Below are 20054 nucleotides of genomic sequence, written 5' to 3' on the forward strand. Positions count from 1 at the left end.
GTGTTTGTTGAGTTAGGGTCTGCGTGGGCGACACTGACATATTAGTTCCACCCAGTTGATTTTAGTTTCTTCTTATTCTCAGCAAATGAAATGTAACCTGAGGGGACAATTAGAACTAGCGTACTAGGAATGGATTTGAACGTGTGTGCTGTACAATATACACTCTGCCCTCAAATGTGTTTAGACATACATTGCTGGAGTGATTAACGTTTAAGACCAGAGTGTATAATGTGATCATGTATCTGAGCAACAATGCAAGACCAATGAGATGAATAAGAAATAAGAATCGTTTTGGGGAGGAGGGAAATGCCAAGTGAGTAGAAAATAAAAATAGAGATCAATTGATGAGATAGAAAAGAGTGAGCCAAGGTGGCTGGGGGAGGTATATGTGTTCTGCTGCTGCTTGAACAGTTAGAAAAACGGTGTCTGTCCCCCTCCAAGGTCTGAACACACGCACTAAACATTCCACACAGCCAGGGGGAGAAGAGAAGGCAAGAGTCATTAACATAAAAAGAGGTCCTTCGACCAATCACAGACCGGGAGTGGGAATGTCAGGATGTGCAGGAACTGGTGGGTGTCAGGTTACTGAGCATTCTTCCCTCCCTCCACTGGCCAGAGAGAGGGAGAGAGGAAGTCGGAGAAAGAGCTAAGGACAGTCTCATTCTTGCCCTCTGAGATCACAGTGCCGGAGAATGTGTTAGAATCTGACCTAGTCTTTCTGCCTGGGAGCGAGACAACAGGGAACTTTAACTGGTGGCTAGACACAGGGGTTGTTTCCAGGGCCAAATCTCTGCCCTGTTACTCCGGTCTGGAGTCTGTCGGACTGACTCGCACTATAGGGCTGAAAATGAACTATCTGGTGAGTGTGTAATGTGAATGTTTGTGGGTTTGCTGTTTTCATTGCTGTGTGAACACTTTGGTTAGAACACGCTAAATGCCCCAGCTGGGGGAAAAAAAGAGAGGGAGGGCAGGACATTGAGGGACGAATAGGAAAAAAGTGGTAAGGACTTTAGCAAAAAAGAAAGTGTATTCTTACCTTTTGTTGGTACTCAGCATGAGTTACTTTGTGTGCTGCGCTATGTGTACGTGTCTCCTTATGTGTATTGGGTTGTGTGTTTTTAGATAGAAACGTGAAGTTACAATGCTACACTTACAACGGGAAATGTGGAATAAGGACAAAATAACAGAAGTAAACTCCCTAGTCTTTTTCATACCAGTTCCTGAAGAAAGCTTAGTGTTCTGTCCTGTATGTTTTGGAAAGGCCCCTCTCTTCTGAAAGGGGAGAATTGGAGGGCTTAAGACACTTAGAAAAAAGGGCTTTGGAACAGCCAGACAGGAGAGAGAGCCATGGAGCTCCGCTGCTCAGCTGACTCAGGAGAAAGTTGAAAGATTAAGATTTTGAGGAGAGAAAATAGTGGAGTGTCCTGCTGCTGGAGTCTTGGCAGTACCGGCCGTTCCTTACTATTGTTTCAAAGTGTTGGCATTCTGTCAGCTTGTAGTGCTGTAATTACACAGGGGTTTGGTATGTGTTTGACAGGACCATACTGTATTTCCGTCTGAGAGGCTTATGCTCTTTAGCAGCACTGGGGCCAACCCCCTGGAGAGGGCTGGTATAGTCCCACTGTTTGTCCCCTGGTCTGGGCATTCACACACACATTAGAAAGCTTGTAATTACACAATGGACAAACACCACTGACATCACCATATATGTATTTAGATGAGGGGAGCTTTTCCTGTAGCTATCTAAAATGAACTGTATTTGATTAGTGACTGTAATGAGGATATGTAGATAGAAGATTTAGGCTACATTTTTCTGAGAGATGTTTATTTCAAATCAAATGTTATTCCCAGACTAGCCTTGATAACCATGCCTTTAGAGAAAGACTCAACCTGACAATACAGATAATACTTTGTAACGTGCTAGCTATCTGCTTGCTATTTCACAATGAGGGATTAATGAGACCAGGAAGTGATGCTAGTGTATAAATAGATGAAGTCGTTTCCCACCAATCAGTGTTAGTGAGTGAGCGGGGGAGTTTGTGTTGGTCAAATGAGCGGAGGTTTACTCAAGCCTACAAAGAGCTCAGCTGAGTAACCCTCACCCCTGTTGCCCAGGCCTGACTCACCTCTGATTGACTCACAGCCCCCTGCCTGGGCTCTGGGTGCTGGCATGGAATTCCCCCTGTCACCCCCTAGGAGGTCTGGCAGTGAAACTCCTCTCCTAGTCCGTTCCATCATTTCCCTGAGAGGGATTACAGGTGTCACACAGTCACTGAGCGTAGTAATAATAGACACCAGGCTGTGACAGGCAAGGACTAGTGGGAAGGAAGGTTGATTCAGGTAGGGTCAGTCAGTCCACAGGTGAAATTGTGCACAACCAACTGTGAGTCATAGGGTTTCAGATATAGGATAAGAACATATGAAGATGTGTTAGTCAATCAAATACATACAGTACAGTGTGCTAGCATGCAAATAAATTCAAGTTATTCCTTGTCTTAAATTTGTCATCACGTAGGTGGCTGCTAAACATTATAATTTCCTGGTTTTTCTCAACGAGCTTTAAGTCTAAGCAATGTTACAGAGAAAACTACAGGTTTGAAACAGACCTTGATTTGTGGCTGGCAGTCCTGCCATGGGCCTAATCTCTTAAACACAGTGCACCCAGGCCCTTCCCTAGCTAGCATTGATGGGATCTCTCTCTCCTCCTAGTTCAGCTGCAAACAACAGGACCTGGGGGTAAATGTTTTCTGTTGTAATCAAACCGTGGGTTCCCCAGGGCACCTGCTTTATGTGGGGGATAATTGGGCTTTACTGGAGTAATAAATCAAATCAAATCAAACTTTATTTGCCACATGCGTCGAATACAACAAGTGTAGACTTTACAGTGAAATGCTTACCTACAAGCCCTTAACCAACAGTGCTGTTCAAGAAGAAGAAAATATTTACCAAGTAGACTAAAGTAGAAAGTCATAATAAAAAGTAACACAATAAGAATAACAATAACGATGGGTCCAGGAAGCTTGGCCCCAGTGATGTACTGGGCTGTTCACACTACCCTCTGTTGCACAACCTTCAATGTTATGTCATAATTACGTAAAATTCAGGCAAATTAGTTTGCAACGAGCCAGGCGGCCCAAACTGTTGCATATACCCTGACTTTGCGTATAATGAACGCAAGAGAAGTGACACAATTTCCCTAGTTTAATATTGCCTGCTAACATGATTTCTTTTAACTAAATATGCAGGTTTAAAAATATATACTTCTGTGTATTGATTTTAAGAAAGGCATTGATGTTTATGGTTAGGTACAGTCGTGCAACGATTGTGCTTTTTTCGCAAATTAGCTTTTGTTAATCATCCCCCGTTTGGCGAAGTTGGCTGTCTTTGTTAGGAAGAAATGGTCTTCACACAGTTCGCAACGAGCCAGGCGGCCCAAACTGCTGCATATACCCTGACTCTGTTGCACAGAACGCAAGAGAAGTGACACAATTTCCCTAGTTAAAAGAAATTCATGTCAGCAGGCAATATTAACTAAATATGCAGGTTTAAAATATATACTTGTGTATTGATTTTAAGAAAGGCGTTGATGTTTATGGTTAGGTACACGTTGGTGCAATGACAGTGCTTTTTTCGCGAAAGCTCTTGTTAAATCATCCATTTGGCGAAGTAGGCTGTGATTCAATGATAAATTAACAGGCACCGCATCGATTATATGCAACGCAGGACAAGCTAGAGAAACTAGTAATATCATCAACCATGTGTAGTTAACTAGTGATTATGCTAAGATAGATAGTTTTTTATAAGATAAGTTTAATGCTAGCTAGCAACTTACCTTGGCTCCTTGCTGCACTCGCATAACAGGTAGTCAGCCTGCCACGCAGTCTCCTCGTGGAGTGCAATGTAATTGGCCATGATTGGTGTCCAAAAATGCAGATTACCGATTGTTATGAAAACTTCAAATCGGCCCTAATTAATCGGCCATTCTGATTAATTGGTCGACCTCTAATCTGGGGACCCATGCCAAGTCTTTTCAGTCTCCTGAGGGGGAAAAGGTTTTGTCGTGCCCTCTTCACGACTGTCTTGGTGTGTTGGACCATGATAGTTCGTTGGTGATGTGGACACCAAGGAACTTGAAGCTCTCGACAGGCTCCACTACAGCCCCACCGATGTTAATGGGGGCCTGTTCAGCCCACCTTTTCCTGTAGTCCACGATCAGCTCCTTAGACTTGCTCACATTGAGGGAGAGGTTGTCGTCCTGGCACCACACTGCCAGTTCTCTGACCTCCTTCCTATAGGTCATCTCATCGTTGTCAGTTATCAGGCCTACCACTGTTGTGTCATCAGCAAACTGAATGATGGTGTTGGAGTCATGTTTGGCCATGCAGTCGTGGGTGAACAGGGAATACAGGAATAAGTACACACCCCTGAGGGGGCCCCAGTGTTAAGGATCAGCGTGGCAGACGTGTTGTTGCCTACCCTTACCATCTGGGGGCGGCCCGTCAGGAAGTCCAAGATCCAGTTGCAGAGGGAGGTGTTTATTCCCAGAGTCCTTTGCTTATTGATGAGCTTTGTGGGCACTATGTTGTTGAACGCTGAGCTGTAGTCAATGAACAGCATTCTCACATAGGTGTTCCTTTTGTCCAGGTGAAAAAGGGCAGTGTGGAGTGCGCTTGTGATTGCGTCATCTGTGGATCTGTTGGGGTGGTATGCAAATTGGGGTGGGTTTAGGGTGTCCAGGAGGATGCTGTTGATGTGAGCCATGACCAGCCTTTCAAAGCACTTCATGGCTACCGACGTGAGTATTCATTTGCTTCCTTGGGCACAGGGACTATGGTGGTCTGCTTGAAACATGTAGGTATTACAGACTCGCTCAGGGAGAGGTTGAAAATATCAGTGAAGACACTTGACAGTTGGTCAGCGCATGCTTTGAGTACACGTTCTGGTAATCCGTCTGGCCCAGCGGCTTTGTGAATGTTGACCTGTTTAAGGTTTTGTTCACATTGGCTACCGAGAGCGTTATCACACAGTCATCCAGAACAGCTGGTGCTCTCGTGCATGCTTCAGTGTTGCTTGCCTCGGAAGTGAGCATAAAAGGCATTTAGCTTGTCTGGTTGGCTCGCTTCACTGGGCAGCTCGCGTCTGGGTTTCCCTTTGTAGTCCGTAATAGTTTTCAAGCCCTGCCACATCCGACGAGCGTCAGAGCTGGTGTAGTAGGATTCAATCTTAATCCTGTATTGACACTTTGCTTGTTTGATGGTTCGTCTGAGGGCATAGTGGGATTACTTATAAGCGTCCGGATTAGTCTCCCGCTCCTTGAAATGGCAGCTCTAGCCTTTAGCTCGATGTGGATGTTGCCTGTAATCCTTGGCTTTTGGTGGGATATGTACGTACAGTCACTGTGGGGACGACGTCATCGATGCATTTATTGATGAAGCCGATGACTGAGGTGGTGTACTCCTCAATGCCATCGGAAGAATCCTGGAACATATTCCAGTCTGTGTTAGCAAAACAGTCCTGTAGTGTAGCATCCACGTCATCTGACCACTTTCCTATTGAGCGAGTCACTGGTACTTCCTGCTTTAGTTTTTGTATGTTAGCAGGAATCAGGAGGATAGAATTATGGTCAAATTTGCCAAATGGATGGCGGGGGAAAGCTTTGTATGCATCTCTGTGTGTGGAGTAAAGGTGGTGTAGGATTTTTTTCCCCCTGGTTGCACATGTGACATGCTGGTAAAAATGTGGTAAAACTGATTTAAGTTTGCTTGCATTAAAGTCCCTGGCCACTAAGAGTGCCGCTTCTGGGTGAGCATTTTCTTCCTTGCTTATGGCCTTATAGAGTTGGTTGAGAGCGGTCTTAGTGCCAGCTTCGCTTTGCAGTGGTAAATAGACGGCTACGAATAACACAGTTGAGAACTCTCTTGGTAGATAGTGTGGTTGACAGCTTATCATAAGGTACTACGATGTTACCATTTTTAATGTCCAGTTGGTAGGATAATCTTAATGGTAGGTCATCAATTTTATTTTCCAACTATTGCACGTTAGCAAGAAGAATGGAAGGCATTGGGAGTTTGCTCGCTCGCCTCCGGATTCTCAGAAGGATCCCCGATCTGCGTCCCCTTTTCTGGTGTCTTTTCTTCACACAAAAGGCATGGATCTGGGCCTGTTCCAGTGAAAGCAGGATATCCTTCTCGCCGGACTCATTACAGGAAAAGGTTTCTTCCAGTCCGCGGTGAGTAATCGCTTTTCTGATGTCCAGAAGTTATTTTCGGTCATAAGAGACGGTAGCAGCAACATTATGTACACAATAAGTTAAAAACGTAACTAAATTGCACAATTGGTTGGGAGAATGTAAAACGTCAGCCATGTTCTTTGGCGCCGTCTTTTAGAGGCAGAGACGGAGGGAGTTTAGATAAGAAATCCATTGCAGAGCAGAACACCTAGCTAGTCCTACACCAGGCAAAATGGATTCTGCACAAAGAGCAGGATTTTAGCTATGTCTGGTATGGTTCCCATAGCGCTGGGCTTTCTTCTCACATAGCCAATCACAAAGGTTGCTTTGATGCCCTTGGGGCAGTTAAACAAACCAGGGAATGTTGTTGTCAAAGCCTACAAAACTGAACACACATCCACTGATCTTTTATCTAAACATATTGACTGAGGTAGGTTTCTGAGGCGCATGCAGATGCTCTAAAAACCTGTGGAGCTGTGCCACTTCTGCTTGATTGAGCTTTCAATGTCCATCCTGACTTATAGTACAGTAGGCCTATCCACATCTTTTCTGTGTATTTTGGTTCCCCTGAAATGTATCAGAGTGCTCCCTGAATTCCTGCATGGCCTTGTCTCTCACACCAAACCACTGAAATGTTTGGCTGAGGTCACAATGATGTTTCATGCTCTGGAAAATAATTTTATCTCCACTGTATCCCCACTCAAGGCTGTAATTTTAGGATTTATTGTTGGGCATTTTGAGAATTCTATGCAAGATTTTACCATTGTGACTGCCTGTGCTTATGGATGAGAGGAGAAAGTGTTTCTGGTATGTAGATAGGAGAAATCAGAACTGTGATGAACTGGGTGTCCTTCCTTTCTCTCTGTGGGATTACATCAGAGTGTAACTGCTGTCTGGTTTGTGTGTAGTTCCACTGTCACTCAGTCTTGTGCAATGGGCGGCGCTCCAGCACTTTGTTGTAGCCTGTAGCTACAAGAATCAGAGATGTTTTCTTACTGCTGTTGAAACTTGACAGGGAGGAGAGGTTGAAGATCTTTGTGTGTTATTTATCTGTTATTTCCACCTTGAGATGATTCATAAGAGTGGCAGCCACTTTAGTATGCTTTAGTGTTAATGTGTATTTGTGTGACAACATTAGTTTGACTTGGCCTCTGTACTGTAAGTGTGACTGATAAGATTTGAAAGTCCTTAGATCTAATAATGAGTCCTTAGATCTAATATTAATTTCTACATTGGTTGTGTGTGTGTGTGTGTGTGTGTGTGTGTGTGTGTGTGTGTGTGTGTGTGTGTGTGTGTGTGTGTGTGTGTGTGTGTGTGTGTGTGTGTGTGTGTGTGGTGTGTGTGTGTGTGTGTGTGTGTTGTAGAAGGGGTGTTGTGACACCTTTGGAATGTGAGTTAACTGACGAGGTGCATGAAGAGGTTGTGGAATGTTCCGGTAAGTGGGCCGCTGAGAGCTGGAGCGAGTAGAAGACGGGCCTGGGCTCGCCCAGAGAATACCAAGGACATGGATCCTAAGGTGTTACATACCAATACATATTTATTGGAATAGCAACAGAACAGTTGAAAAAACGTTTTTTACTGATCAAGCCTATTTTCTATGAGGAGAGAGTTGTGCGAACATGTTTGTTGTGAGCCCTATTCAGTGACATCTGTGACCTCACCGAATGTCATGTTAGTTATGCTATTTCTGTTGTAGTATATTCCTGTTAAGTCATGTCTTTCAGGATTCTGTTCCGTACATTTTGGCATTAGCCTGAGGTTAGCCCCTCTGTGACTAATATATCTTATTATTCACATTATTTGTCTACAAATTGTCCCATATGGGCCTCTCGCTGGCCTTTTTATGAGGTAGCCCCTAAATGTTGCTCTCTACCTTGTGGAAAACCATTTTAATGGGCGATTCCATGCCAGCGGGAGTGGAAAGTATTTTTGGTGTCTCAGATTGTTCTGGCAATTCTCACATAGAAACTTCATTGGGAAGAAGGATGTTTGAAATGCTTTTGGAATTTGTATAACAAACCATTTTTTTTGAACATCATGGTGAAATTGGCCATTTTAGGCCTTTTTTTAGACCTATACATGCCTCCTGTAAGACCTTATGATCTGTGATCCGTACAGGATACAGACAACATCTTGGTGTCATTATACTACTTATAGTGTCCTCTAAAATATGGAGTATGTCTTGAATTTTACACATTGATTTATTCAACATTACAAATATTAATATTCATATCTCAAAACTACCCTTTTTGATTTTGTTAATTTTAAGACATTGTTTGGAACAATATACTCTTCAAGTACATCAAATTTCCACAGTGGGCTCTCTGCTACTTCTGAAGCTGGCCCTCGCTACATATTCGTCGCCAGACCCACTGGCTCCAGGTCATCTATAAGTCTTTGCTAGGTAAAGCTCCGCCTTATCTCAGCTCACTGGTCACAATAACAACACCCACCCGTAGCACAAATTCCAGCAGGTATATCTCACTGGTCATCCCCAAAGCCAACACCCACTTTGGCTGCCTTTCCTTCCAGTTCTCTGCCGCCAATGACTGGAACGAATTTCAAAAATCGCTGAAGTTGGAGATTATCTCCCTCACTAACTTTAAGCATCAGCTATCTGAGCAGCTAACTGATCGCTGCAGCTGTACATAGCCCATCTGTAAATAGCACACCCAACTACCTACTTCATCCCCATATTGTTTTTATTTACTTTTTTGCTCTTTTGCACACCAGTATTTCTACTTGCACATCATCATCTGCACATCTATCACTTCATTTTCTAAATTGTAATTACTTCGCTACTACGGCCTATTTATTGCTTTACCTCCTTACTCCATTTGCACACACTGTACATAGATTTTTCTATTGTGTTATTGACTGTACGTTTGTTTATGTGTAACTCTGTGATGTTGTTTTTGTCTCACTGCTTTGCTTTATCTTGGCCAGGTCGCAGTTGTAAATGAGAACTTGTTCTCAACTGGCCTATCTGGTTAAATAAAGGTGAAGTAAAAAAAATTATGTTCGATTTTATGAGGGCCACCAACACAGTGAATGTGAAAATGGATTCGAAGGGAACTCCCTCTGCTGGCGACTTGCTGAATGTGCAGTCCTTAAGTAGTGCTGTGTTTGATTAATGACCTATAATGTCAATTTCTATGCATCTAATGAGTCATATCATTAAAAGCACCAGTGATCTCACTCTGGAAATGTGACGTGTTTGAAGACTATATTGTTATATAGTTTTGAGATATTAATAAAAATACTTTTAATGTTGAGTAAATGAATGTGTCCATTTTTATTTCAAGACATACTCCATATTTTAGAGGACACTATAAGTATTATAATGACACCAAGATGTTGTCTGTATCCTGTACAGTTCACAGATCATAAGGTCACAGATACATAGGAGGCATGTATAGGTCTCAAAAGGCCTAAAATGTCCAATTTCACCATGATTTAAAAAAAAATGGTTTGTGATACAAATTCCAAAAGCATTTCAAGCATCCTTCTTCCCAATGAAGTTTCTATGTGAGAATTGCCAGAACAATCTGAGACACCAAAAATATTTTCCACTCCCGCTGGCGTGGAATCGCCCAAATATCTCAGCAGCAGCACAGTGTGTCTGTGTGTGTCACAGCAGTGTCTGTCAGCTTATAAAGGCCAAAACTAGATCCCCATCGGACTGACTCAGTCACATCTCTACATTCACTCACTATGGCCCTGTTTTTCTGCACGACGATAGACAGAGAGACAGACTGACAGGGAGTATGTCTGATCCCTCTTCCTGTCAGTGAGAATGTCTTATACCGCTGGCTTACACACAGGCCTTGCCAAGGCTTTGCTGTATTTGCAGTCTGTGTACTGCTGCTATATTGCTGTGGGCATTTGAAGAGTCATGGGCTATGTGCTAGCATGCTACTTAGCCCCAGGGGAAGGCAGTGACTTCTCAGAAGTCTACCCTCAAACAGATAAACTAAAAGGTTACCTTTTGTAACCCAGGGGGGTGGTTTGGCTAGGCTCAGGTGGCTAATGTGATTTAAGCAGCAGAGACAGCCTTGTTGTGTCTGTGCTGTCCATCTGTTTTAAACGAATAAAAACTTTTGATGACTGAGGGGGTGTTTGTTTAAAAGGGTGGGGGTTAGATGTGGGAGAAACAGCACAAAGGAGAAAGGGAAGAGTATTGTTTTCAAAATATATGACTTATTGCTGTCATGCTTTGTGAGTTCAGGAGGGGGGGGGTTCATAAAATGTTGTCTCTGTCCCCGAGGTCCTATGTCCGTGGGACAAATACACAGTCGTGTACAAAACACACACACACTCTCCTGTGACTTAACCAGTGTTTGTCCCACGGGGTCACGTAGAGGCAAAAGACAAAGGCCTCCCACACACACACACACACACACACACACACACACACACACACACACAAACACTGCCTTCACACACACACACACACACACACACACACACACACACACAACACTGCCTTCACTGACCTGTCTGCACTGAGCGTGCTACACCAGCTGCCACGTTACTTCCTGCTCAGTGGCTGTCTGAATGAACACTGCAGCCCTTTCCTTTCCTCTCCCAGACCCACTGCACCTCTCTTTCCTCTCCTTCTCTTCCTGTGGATCTCTCTCCCTTTCCTTTCCTCTCCCAGACCCACTGCACCTCTCTTTCCTCTCCTTCTCTTCCTGTGGATCTCTCTCCCTTTCCTTTCCTCTCCCAGACCCACTGCACCTCTCTTTCCTCTCCTTTTCTTCCTGTGGATCTCTCTCCCTTTCCTTTCCTCTCCCAGACCCACTGCACCTCTCTTTCCTCTCCTTCTCTTCCTGTGGATCTCTCTCCCTTTCCTTTCCTCTCCCAGACCCACTGCACCTCTCTTTCCTCTCCTTTTCTTCCTGTGGATCTCTCTCCCTTTCCTTTCCTCTCCCAGACCCACTGCACCTCTCTTTCCTCTCCTTCTCTTCCTGTGGATCTCTCTCCCTTTCCTCTCCCAGACCCACTGCACCTCTCTTTCCTCTCCTTCTCTTCCTGTGGATCTCTCTCCCTTTCCTCTCCCAGACCCACTGCACCTCTCTTTCCTCTCCTTCTCTTCCTGTGGATCTCTCTCCCTTTCCTTTCCTTTCCTCTCCCAGACCCACTGCACCTCTCTTTCCTCTCCTTCTCTTCCTGTGGATCTCTCTCCCTTTCCTTTCCTCTCCCAGACCCACTGCACCTCTCTTTCCTCTCCTTCTCTTCCTGTGGATCTCTCTCCCTTTCCTTTCCTCTCCCAGACCCACTGCACCTCTCTTTCCTCTCCTTCTCTTCCTGTGGATCTCTCTCCCTTTCCTTTCCTCTCCCAGACCCACTGCACCTCTCTTTCCTCTCCTTCTCTTCCTGTGGATCTCTCTCCCTTTCCTTTCCTCTCCCAGACCCACTGCACCTTTCCTTTCCACCATCACTCATTCCCCAGCTTTTTCCCATAGTTTCTTTAGCTTGCTGTTAGGTGTGTATGTATAATCTCCCCTTTTGCCCGCTTTTAAATGCAAACCAATTAGCTTTTATGCCTCTGGATGATGAAGATCCTTTTCTTCTCCTCTCTCTCTCTCTCTCTCTCTCTCTCTCTCTCTCTCTCTCTCTCTCTCTCTCTCTTTCGTTTCACCTCTTTCTTCTCCACACTTTCTTCTGTTGAGTGATAATAAAGTTTGGCGTCAGACTTTGTTTGCTCCCGGCTGTAGGGGTGAAGGCTTTGACCTGCCATTACCATGGTAATGATCACAATGGTGAAGTCTTAGCATAGTGACTGAGTTATGCAGAGTTTAGAAAACTGCTGGACCCAAGTGGATCACTGTGGCCACTGTCAGGTTTCTACCCCAAACAAAGGAAATAAAGCACAGCACAGAGCCAGTAGGTTAGTATGGCCACCTGAACAACATTGTTGTTGGAACCACCAATTCAAATGAGCACTCCCCTTTTTCTCCACAATTTCATGATATCCAATTGGTAGTTACAGTCTTGTCCCATTGAGGCGAAGGTCGAGAGCCGTATATCCTCCGAAGCACGACCCTGCCAAGCTTGCTTAACCCGGAAGCAAGCCACACCAATGTGTCGGAGGAAACACTTTACAGCTGGCTACCGAAGTCAGTTTGCCGGTTGCCCGGCCCGCCATGAGCACGATGGGACAAGGAAATCCCTGTCGGTCAAACCCTCCCCTAACCCGGACGACGCTGGGCCAATTGTGCACCGCCTCATGTGTCTCCTGGTCACGGCCAGCTGTGACACAGCATGGGATCGAAGTAGTAATCTATAATCTTAGAGGTTAAAGGTGCACTATGCAGAAATCACTTTGCCATTTCCTGGTTGCTAAAATTCCAATAGTTCGCCTAATTTCAGTTTATATGACAAAACAAGCAAGTATAGTGTAGAGAATAATTGTTCCATCTAAACCTCTGTGAAATATATTTTCCATAACCAAAAATATTGTATTTTCAGCTGTTTTGAAGTTGGTGTACAAAACCGAAAGTAAAAGATGCAAAAACGAAAACTTACGAACGCGAAGCATAGAAATAGCGCACGTAGAACATATCTACAGCTAATTAGACTTGCTTTCAATGAGAATGACAGATCTATAACTAACATTTCTATGTGAATTTGGTTAGGTCACCCAAAATACATATTGCAGATTTAATGATCAACCAGATTCACATGAGTTAACTTTAGTTTCTAGACATAGCGATTTCTCTTCACCCTCAGCTGGGTGTGTCTAGGGAGGTGTGTACATCCATCGAATATGCCATTTAGACTAGGCAGAGAGACTAGTAGTCATCTAGTTATTGACTCATAACTAATCAGAACGGCACGTGAATCATTCTCTAAGCACTTTCTGTTTCTGTGGCCAGAGGGAGAAAAACAGGGAGAGATTTGTGGGTGACTTATACTGAGAGTTGGCAGGCAGGCCTTCAGCTAATGAAGTCAAAGTCCAAAAATTGTGATGTCATCAGTTCTCTCTGCCCACTCCCTCCTTCCACTAGGAAATTAACTTATGACATAGAGCAGACAAAAGCATGGTCAAAGGAATCTCTTTCTTTGCTCTTTTTTTCTGAAGGGAGAGATGGATGGAATAGATAAAGAAAGCAAGCTGGCAGGAGAAAGGGAGAGTTAAGATAATATATAAAATAGAAGAGTAGGCAATATGAAGCACCATGCTGCATGCATCACTACCTCATTGTCACGTAAGTATATTGAAGAATTAATGATACCAAACGTCCTCACAAAAACCAATTAAATGTCACGTGGCTTTTTTGAAGGTAGAGATGAGTAAAATCCATGTATCTGTCCACGTTGAGCGAGACTGAAGAGGTACGCTCTGCTTTAGCCAAGCTGTTGCTGTGAGTAAAACTCATAGTATAATGAAATCTTTCTACTAGTCTGAGGGCCCCTCATTATTTCACTAGTCGTGTGTGTGTGTGTGTGTGTGTGTGTGTGTGTGTGTGTGTGTGTGTGTGTGTGTGTGTGTGTGTGTGTGTGTGTGTGTGTGTGTGAGCGCCTATGTGTCTGGTCAGCCCCTGCCTGGTCAGTGTGTGTTTGGCCTGCACGGTGAAATTGCAGACAGCTGCTGGCCACTCAGGCACTATAGTGGGAGGCTGTGTGTGTGTGTCCAGAGCCTCCTCAGCCCTGACGGGTCGGGACGCAGAGTAGCTGTCCCTCTCCCAGGACAAGCAGGCTATTCATCAGAGGGCTGTGACAGGGAGATAGAACCTGACTGTCCCTCCACTAGACCAACACACAGCACTGCATTCACCACCAACCCAATACACTCTGAGTCAATCCCTGAATACACATGACGCAGACAGATCACAGCACAGCAGCCCTCACTCAGCACTGGGACAATTCTGATTCCTCACGTTGACTACATATAGGGAACATCTGAACGTACATTAACATTGCCATTACTGTCTGGGTATTGTAATAGCACAATAATTGCACATGTCTATAATTGGCCATATCTGGCACACAGAGAGTAGGCAACCCAGGGTCTGTTCTGGCAGTGGAACAGGAAACCAGGAGTGTTCGATATCTCATCATGAGACTAACAAGGTGCTGGAGTCAATGGAGTGTATTCATGGATGCCTAGGGAAGCCAGGCTTCCCCAAATATTTGACCAATCTTCTTCTTTTTGTTACAATTATAACATCATTTTTCTTTCTCTTTCCCGTCAATTCGCAAGTGGCTGAATCTCAATGGAGAAATCATCAGAGTGAGGGAAACAGCACCCCTCTGTCTCAGTATGAATAGTGTCACAGGCATAATAATGAGTAGACCAAGGTGTAGTGTGGAATATGTTCATTTTGTAGTTTTAATGAAAGAAGAATGAACACTTTCAAATTAAACCAAAAAATGACAGCAGACATTTCCGTCAGGTACTTTACAACTAAATGGAAAATAACTACCCACAAACCCCAAAGGAAAAACAGGCTGCCTAAGTATGGTTCCTAATCAGAGACAACGATAGACAGCTGCCTATGGTTAGGAACCATACTCGGCCCAACACGAAGAAATACAAAACATAGAATGCCCACCCCACACCCTGACCTAACCACATAGAGAAACAAACCCTCTCTCTCAGGTCAGGGCGTGACATATAGACCATGTATCTGATTCTGTCAGGATCAAAAGAGTATAACATGTTGCCGCTGTAGCATTTGGCCTCCCTTGATAAACAATGATTAAATAATTAGCCAATCAGCGTTGAGCTGAGCTCAACAGTTGGTTGTCCTGGCACAGCAAAACTCCTCTCAATGTAGACCAGTCTGGAATTGGCTTCACAGCAATCAAATCACAGCCTAAACAAAACGTCATCATTGTCAGACAAACGTGTCTGGTGATTTGATGTCCTGCTGTAGCTAGCTTGCTAAATCGTCCCTTTCCTAAGCCATGGATGGAGAAGTGGATTTGGACTTGTGGTTTTGACTTAATTCTCTGTACAGGCAATGATTATGACGGCGATTCTGATCTAACCATAAATCAATATATTGTGCCACTGGCCTGAGACGACTGAAGTTCAATATGTAGACTAGTAGGCTCACGTTAACTAGCTAGCTAACTTAGCTGGTTCATTTTTCCCATACCAGGAAGTTAGGGTTATAAACTAAAACTAAAAGTGTACTTTATGACAGAGTCATAAGACCATTTTACCAACATGAAAGAGAGGAGGATGGCATTGGTGTTCAGCTAGTCTACAAGTAGGGTGAGTCAACTTAATTGTATCATATTATACCTGCACGTGCACGCAAACACACACACACACACACACACACACACACACACACATACAGAAATCAGTACCATGGACAGCCACATACACTCCTGTTCAAAAGTTTATGGTCACTTCAAAATGTCCTTGTTTTTGAAAGAAAAGCACGTTTTGTCCATTAAAATAACATCAAATTGATCAGAAATACAGTGTAGACATTGTTAATGTTGTAAATGACTATTGTAGCTGGAACTGGCTGACTTGTAATGGAATATCTTCATAGGCGTACAGAGGCCCATTATCAGCAACCATCACTCCTGTGTTCCAATGGCACGCTGTGTTAGCTAATCCAAGTTGTTCATATTAAAAGGCTAATTGATCATTAGATAAACCCAGCTGAAAACTGTTGTTCTGATTAAAGAAGCAATAAAACTGGCCTTTAGACTAGTTGAGTATCTGAAGCATCAGCATTTGTGGGTTCGATTACAGGCTCAAAAGGGCCAGAAACAAAGAACTTTCTTCGGAAAACTCATCAGTCTATTCTAGTTCTGAGAAATGAAGGCTATTCCATGCGAGAAGTTTCCAAGAAACTGAAGATCTCGTACAACGCTGTGTACTACTCCCTTCACAGAACAGTGCAAACTGGTTCTAACCAGAATAGAAAGAGGAGTGGAAGACCCCAGTGCACAACTGAGCAAGAGGACAAGTACATTAGAGTGTCTAGTTTGAGAAACAAACGCCTCATAAGTCCTCAACTGGCAGCTTCATTAAATAGTACCCGCAAAACACCAGTCTCAACATCAACAGTGAAGAGGCGACTCCGGGATGCTGGCCTTCTAGGCAGAGTTGCAAAAGCCATATCTCAGACTGGCCAATAAAAAGAAAAGATTAAGATGGGCAAAAGAACACAGACACTGGATAGAGGAAGATTGGAAAAAAGTGTTATGGACAGACTAATCTAAGTTTGAGGTGTTCGGATCACAAAGAAGAACATTTGTGAGACGCAGAAAAAATTTAAAGATGCTGGAGGAGTGCTTGACGCCATTTGTCAAGCATGGTGGAGGCAATGTGATGGTCTGGGGGTGCTTTGGTGGTGGTAAAGTGGGAGATTTGTACAGGGTAAAAGGGATCTTGAAGAAGGAAGGTTATCACTCCATTTTGCAACGCCGTGCCATACTCTGTGGACGGCGCTTAATTGGAGCCAATTTCCTCCTACAACAGGACAATGACCCAAAGCACAGCTCCAAACTATGCAAGAACTATTTAGGGAAGAAGCAGTCAGCTGGTATTCTGTCTATAATGGAGTGGCCAGCACAGTCACCTGATCTTAACCCTATTGAGCTATTGCGGGAACAGCTTGACCGTATTGTATGTAAAAAAATCAAGCCAATCCAACTTGTGGGAGGTGCTTCAGGAAGCATGGGGTGAAGTCTCTTCAGATTACCTCAACAAATTGACAACTAGAATGCCAAAGGTCTACAAGGCTGTAATTGCTGCAAATGGAGGATTCTTTGACCAAAGCAAAGTTTGAAGGACACAATTACTATTTCAATTAAAAATCATTGTTTTAACCTTGTCAACGTCTTGACTATATTTCCTATTCATTTTGCAACTCATTTCATGTATGTTTTCATGGAAAACAAGGACATTTGTAAGCAACCTTGATTGGACTAAATAGTTTTTGGTATCTTTAAGTTTGTTTTCAGTATATTAAACTAAGCATATATAGCCTTGTTGAATTGATGATGTTTAAGTGGTGCTGGAATAGCCGAGGCAGTGCTCCTGTTGTCTTTGTACTGACTTGTGGTTAATCCATTGTTCTAAATTAGTAGTTGTTTAGTAAACTGTCAAACATGAACTTGCGTGACCATGCTGCAGGTCATAACTGTTTGTTAGGTGTAATATTTGCTTTGTGGACTTCGACAGACGTTGCTCCCCGGTTTTGTGATGAAACAACCGTATGTGTGGTTGACTTTATTCTGCTACTCTGTGACTGTTGTCTGGTGTTGTCTCAGCCTTATTGTATATCACGCTGGTGTATGAATGAATGGGTTATAGAGCAAACGATGCAATTATTACAACAGAAGTTGTAATATGGCTTTTTTACTGGCTTGGCTTCCTCAGTGATTTTAACCACACACTGCTACTGGCCGTGATGGTGGTGGTACATGTTTTATCTGGCTGTGATTCAGGCAGCACAAGGAATATGGGAAATATATATTATGTGTGCGTGTGCATGTGTGTATGTCTGTGTATGTGTAATAGGGAGAACGACAGAGCTAGTCAGGTCAGGATGTGTTATAATGGGTTTTAGACGGGGGAACCTCTGCTGACTGTATTAATAACCACACTGAGCAGACAGACACTATCTCCACTGCATGGAACCCTGTCCCCACACCCTGTCAGGCTGGTCACAAACATCCTCACACCAGGGATAGTCCATCTGGGCTGGGGAGGGAGATAGCCATGGGCAGGAGGGCGGGAATGATCAGCCCCCTGCCCTGTGTGGCATTGCTCTTGGATAGAGGCCTGGGTGCTGAATAGACAGATAAATAGTGGCGAGGAATGAGAGGCCCCTCTGATTAAGGCAACATTGACTCTCCCTCTCTCTTCCTCTCTTAATAAACACACATGTGGACTAAGGTGGACAAGGGGAAGCCAGGCAATAAATCAGGAAGTGGAGGCGCCTCACAATTAACCAATCAGACGGGCAGAGTGATTGGGTGACCTGTGGTCTAATGAAGGGGGGCACTTGGAGGAGGTGTGTGTGTGTGTGTGTGTGTGTGTGTGTGTGTGTGTGTGTGTGTGTGTGTGTGTGTGTGTGTGTGTGTGTGTGTGTGTGTGTGTGTGTGTGTGTGTGTGTGTGTGTGTGTGTGTGTGTGTGTGTGTGTGTGTGTGTGTGTGTGTGTGTGTGAGAGTGAGATTGGGCCCCATGCCAGACTTGTCTTACCACTCTGTACTAGAGGAGGAGGTACCGGTCAGGGGGGCACTCCAAATATTGGTTTAGTTTCAAAGCATCCCATAGTGAGTGGGTGGCTGTGTTTGCTCTGGGCAGGCAGATGGAGCCTGTGTTGTGTGCTGTTAGGTGTCAGCTGTGTTTTATAGTTATTTAACTGTCCTGGAAGGTCTTCAGTCTGGTCTATGGAGTCAGCCTGCCCTGGCACTAGGGAATTTCACAGTCTAACATTATGGAATCAAGTGTTCTTTCTCAGGGTACTACAACCGAATATAACATCTGGAACTTTGTACAACAAACTGGGTATCAAATCAATTAAAGACAACACAGCTTGTCTGTAAAGGAATAATGAACTAACCCTCTCTCCTGTTTTCTGCAGAACGTTCTGGCCAAGGCCCTGTACGACAATGTGGCCGAGTCCCCAGACGAGCTGTCCTTCCGGAAAGGTGACATCATGACGGTACTGGAGCGGGACACCCAGGGTCTGGATGGCTGGTGGCTCTGCTCTCTGCATGGACGCCAGGGCATCGTCCCTGGCAACCGCCTCAAGATCCTGGTGGGCATGTACGACAAGGCTGGACAGCAGCAGTCTCCACTCCCCCATACCTCCCAACCTGGCCCTGCCCAGAGCCCAAGCCAGCTGGCCTTCCCCCCGCAGAGTGCCTACTGCAAGCCCTCCCCCTCCTCCCAGTACACAGCCATGCACCCTGCCTTCTCCAACCCTGGGCCTGTCCCCGCCCTACCTGACAGCATCTACATGATGCCCCCCAACCATGGCAAGCCTTCCCCTTCAAGCCTGTATCAGATACCCATGGGACCCCAAGCCCCACCCAAGGCCCCCATGCTCTCCCAGAAGCAGTTCCACGCTCCTGTCCAGGACATCTATCAGGTGCCTCCCTCAGCAGGAGGGCCTGGTCCTGGGCAGGATATCTACCAGGTTCCCCCCTCCATAGAGAAGAGGAGCTGGGACTCCTCCAAACCTCTAGGAAAGGTAAGTCTGTTTTAAAACGTATTGCACATTACACAACAAACACATTCCTCTAAAATCTTAAATACAGACTTGTTAGATATTTAGGTCCACAATAGCTAGTTTAGGCTCTCATTGTCATCTGGCCTCATCCTGGTTGGGATTTGTTTGGTATCTGAGCATGTTTGGTATCCTGTAATTGTTTCCCCCTCACGTGCTCTGTCTGTTGTTCTCACTCTCAACAACAGCTCAAGGCTCCATGTCATTTTCAAAGCCGCAGGGATGACAGAAAATAAAACAGAGGATAGAAAGATAAAAGAAAAGCCAAACGAGAGAGGGGGGGGATGAGGAGAGGGGGACATATATTGGAATAAATAATGGGTTTTTTAATAATTCAGGTATCTATCTGCTGGGGTTGGGTGAGTAAGCATTTTGCTCTGTTAGGCAGCAGCAGCAACAGGCAGCAGGCTGGGAGGGGGGGGGGTACCAGTACCAGCCAGTGCGGTATCAGTAACAGTACAGTTTGTTGTGGCTGGTTTTCTCCAGGGAGTGCCCCCCCAGGCCTGCCTTAGAGCACTGAGCCATGTGTGAGAGCAGCGCTGGGAAGTGAAGTGTGATGATGATGATGGAGGAGTGATTGGGCGGTAGCAGCAAGGTGCACCTGGTC

At 44.7% G+C, this 20054-nt stretch overlaps 1 protein-coding gene across 7 annotated transcripts in view; it reads left to right on the top strand.

The window, feature by feature from the left end:
- LOC106573733 (breast cancer anti-estrogen resistance protein 1) overlaps window positions 1–20054 on the top strand; it is a 133310-nt gene that overhangs the window by 85658 nt on the left and 27598 nt on the right. For 5 of the 7 annotated variants that reach the window (XM_014149054.2, XM_014149055.2, XM_045697161.1 and 2 more), the window contains one exon: window positions 18800–19411. In XM_014149054.2, coding sequence (XP_014004529.2) covers window positions 18800–19411 — 612 coding nt within the window. Of the gene's footprint in view, window positions 1–592; window positions 860–6042; window positions 6230–18799; window positions 19412–20054 lie in introns of those variants that run through there. The other 2 variants (XM_045697163.1, XM_014149056.2) reach the window with 2 other exon arrangements.

The sequence above is a fragment of the Salmo salar genome, chromosome ssa16, assembly GCF_905237065.1.
Source record: "Salmo salar chromosome ssa16, Ssal_v3.1, whole genome shotgun sequence".
NCBI lineage: Eukaryota > Metazoa > Chordata > Actinopteri > Salmoniformes > Salmonidae > Salmo > Salmo salar.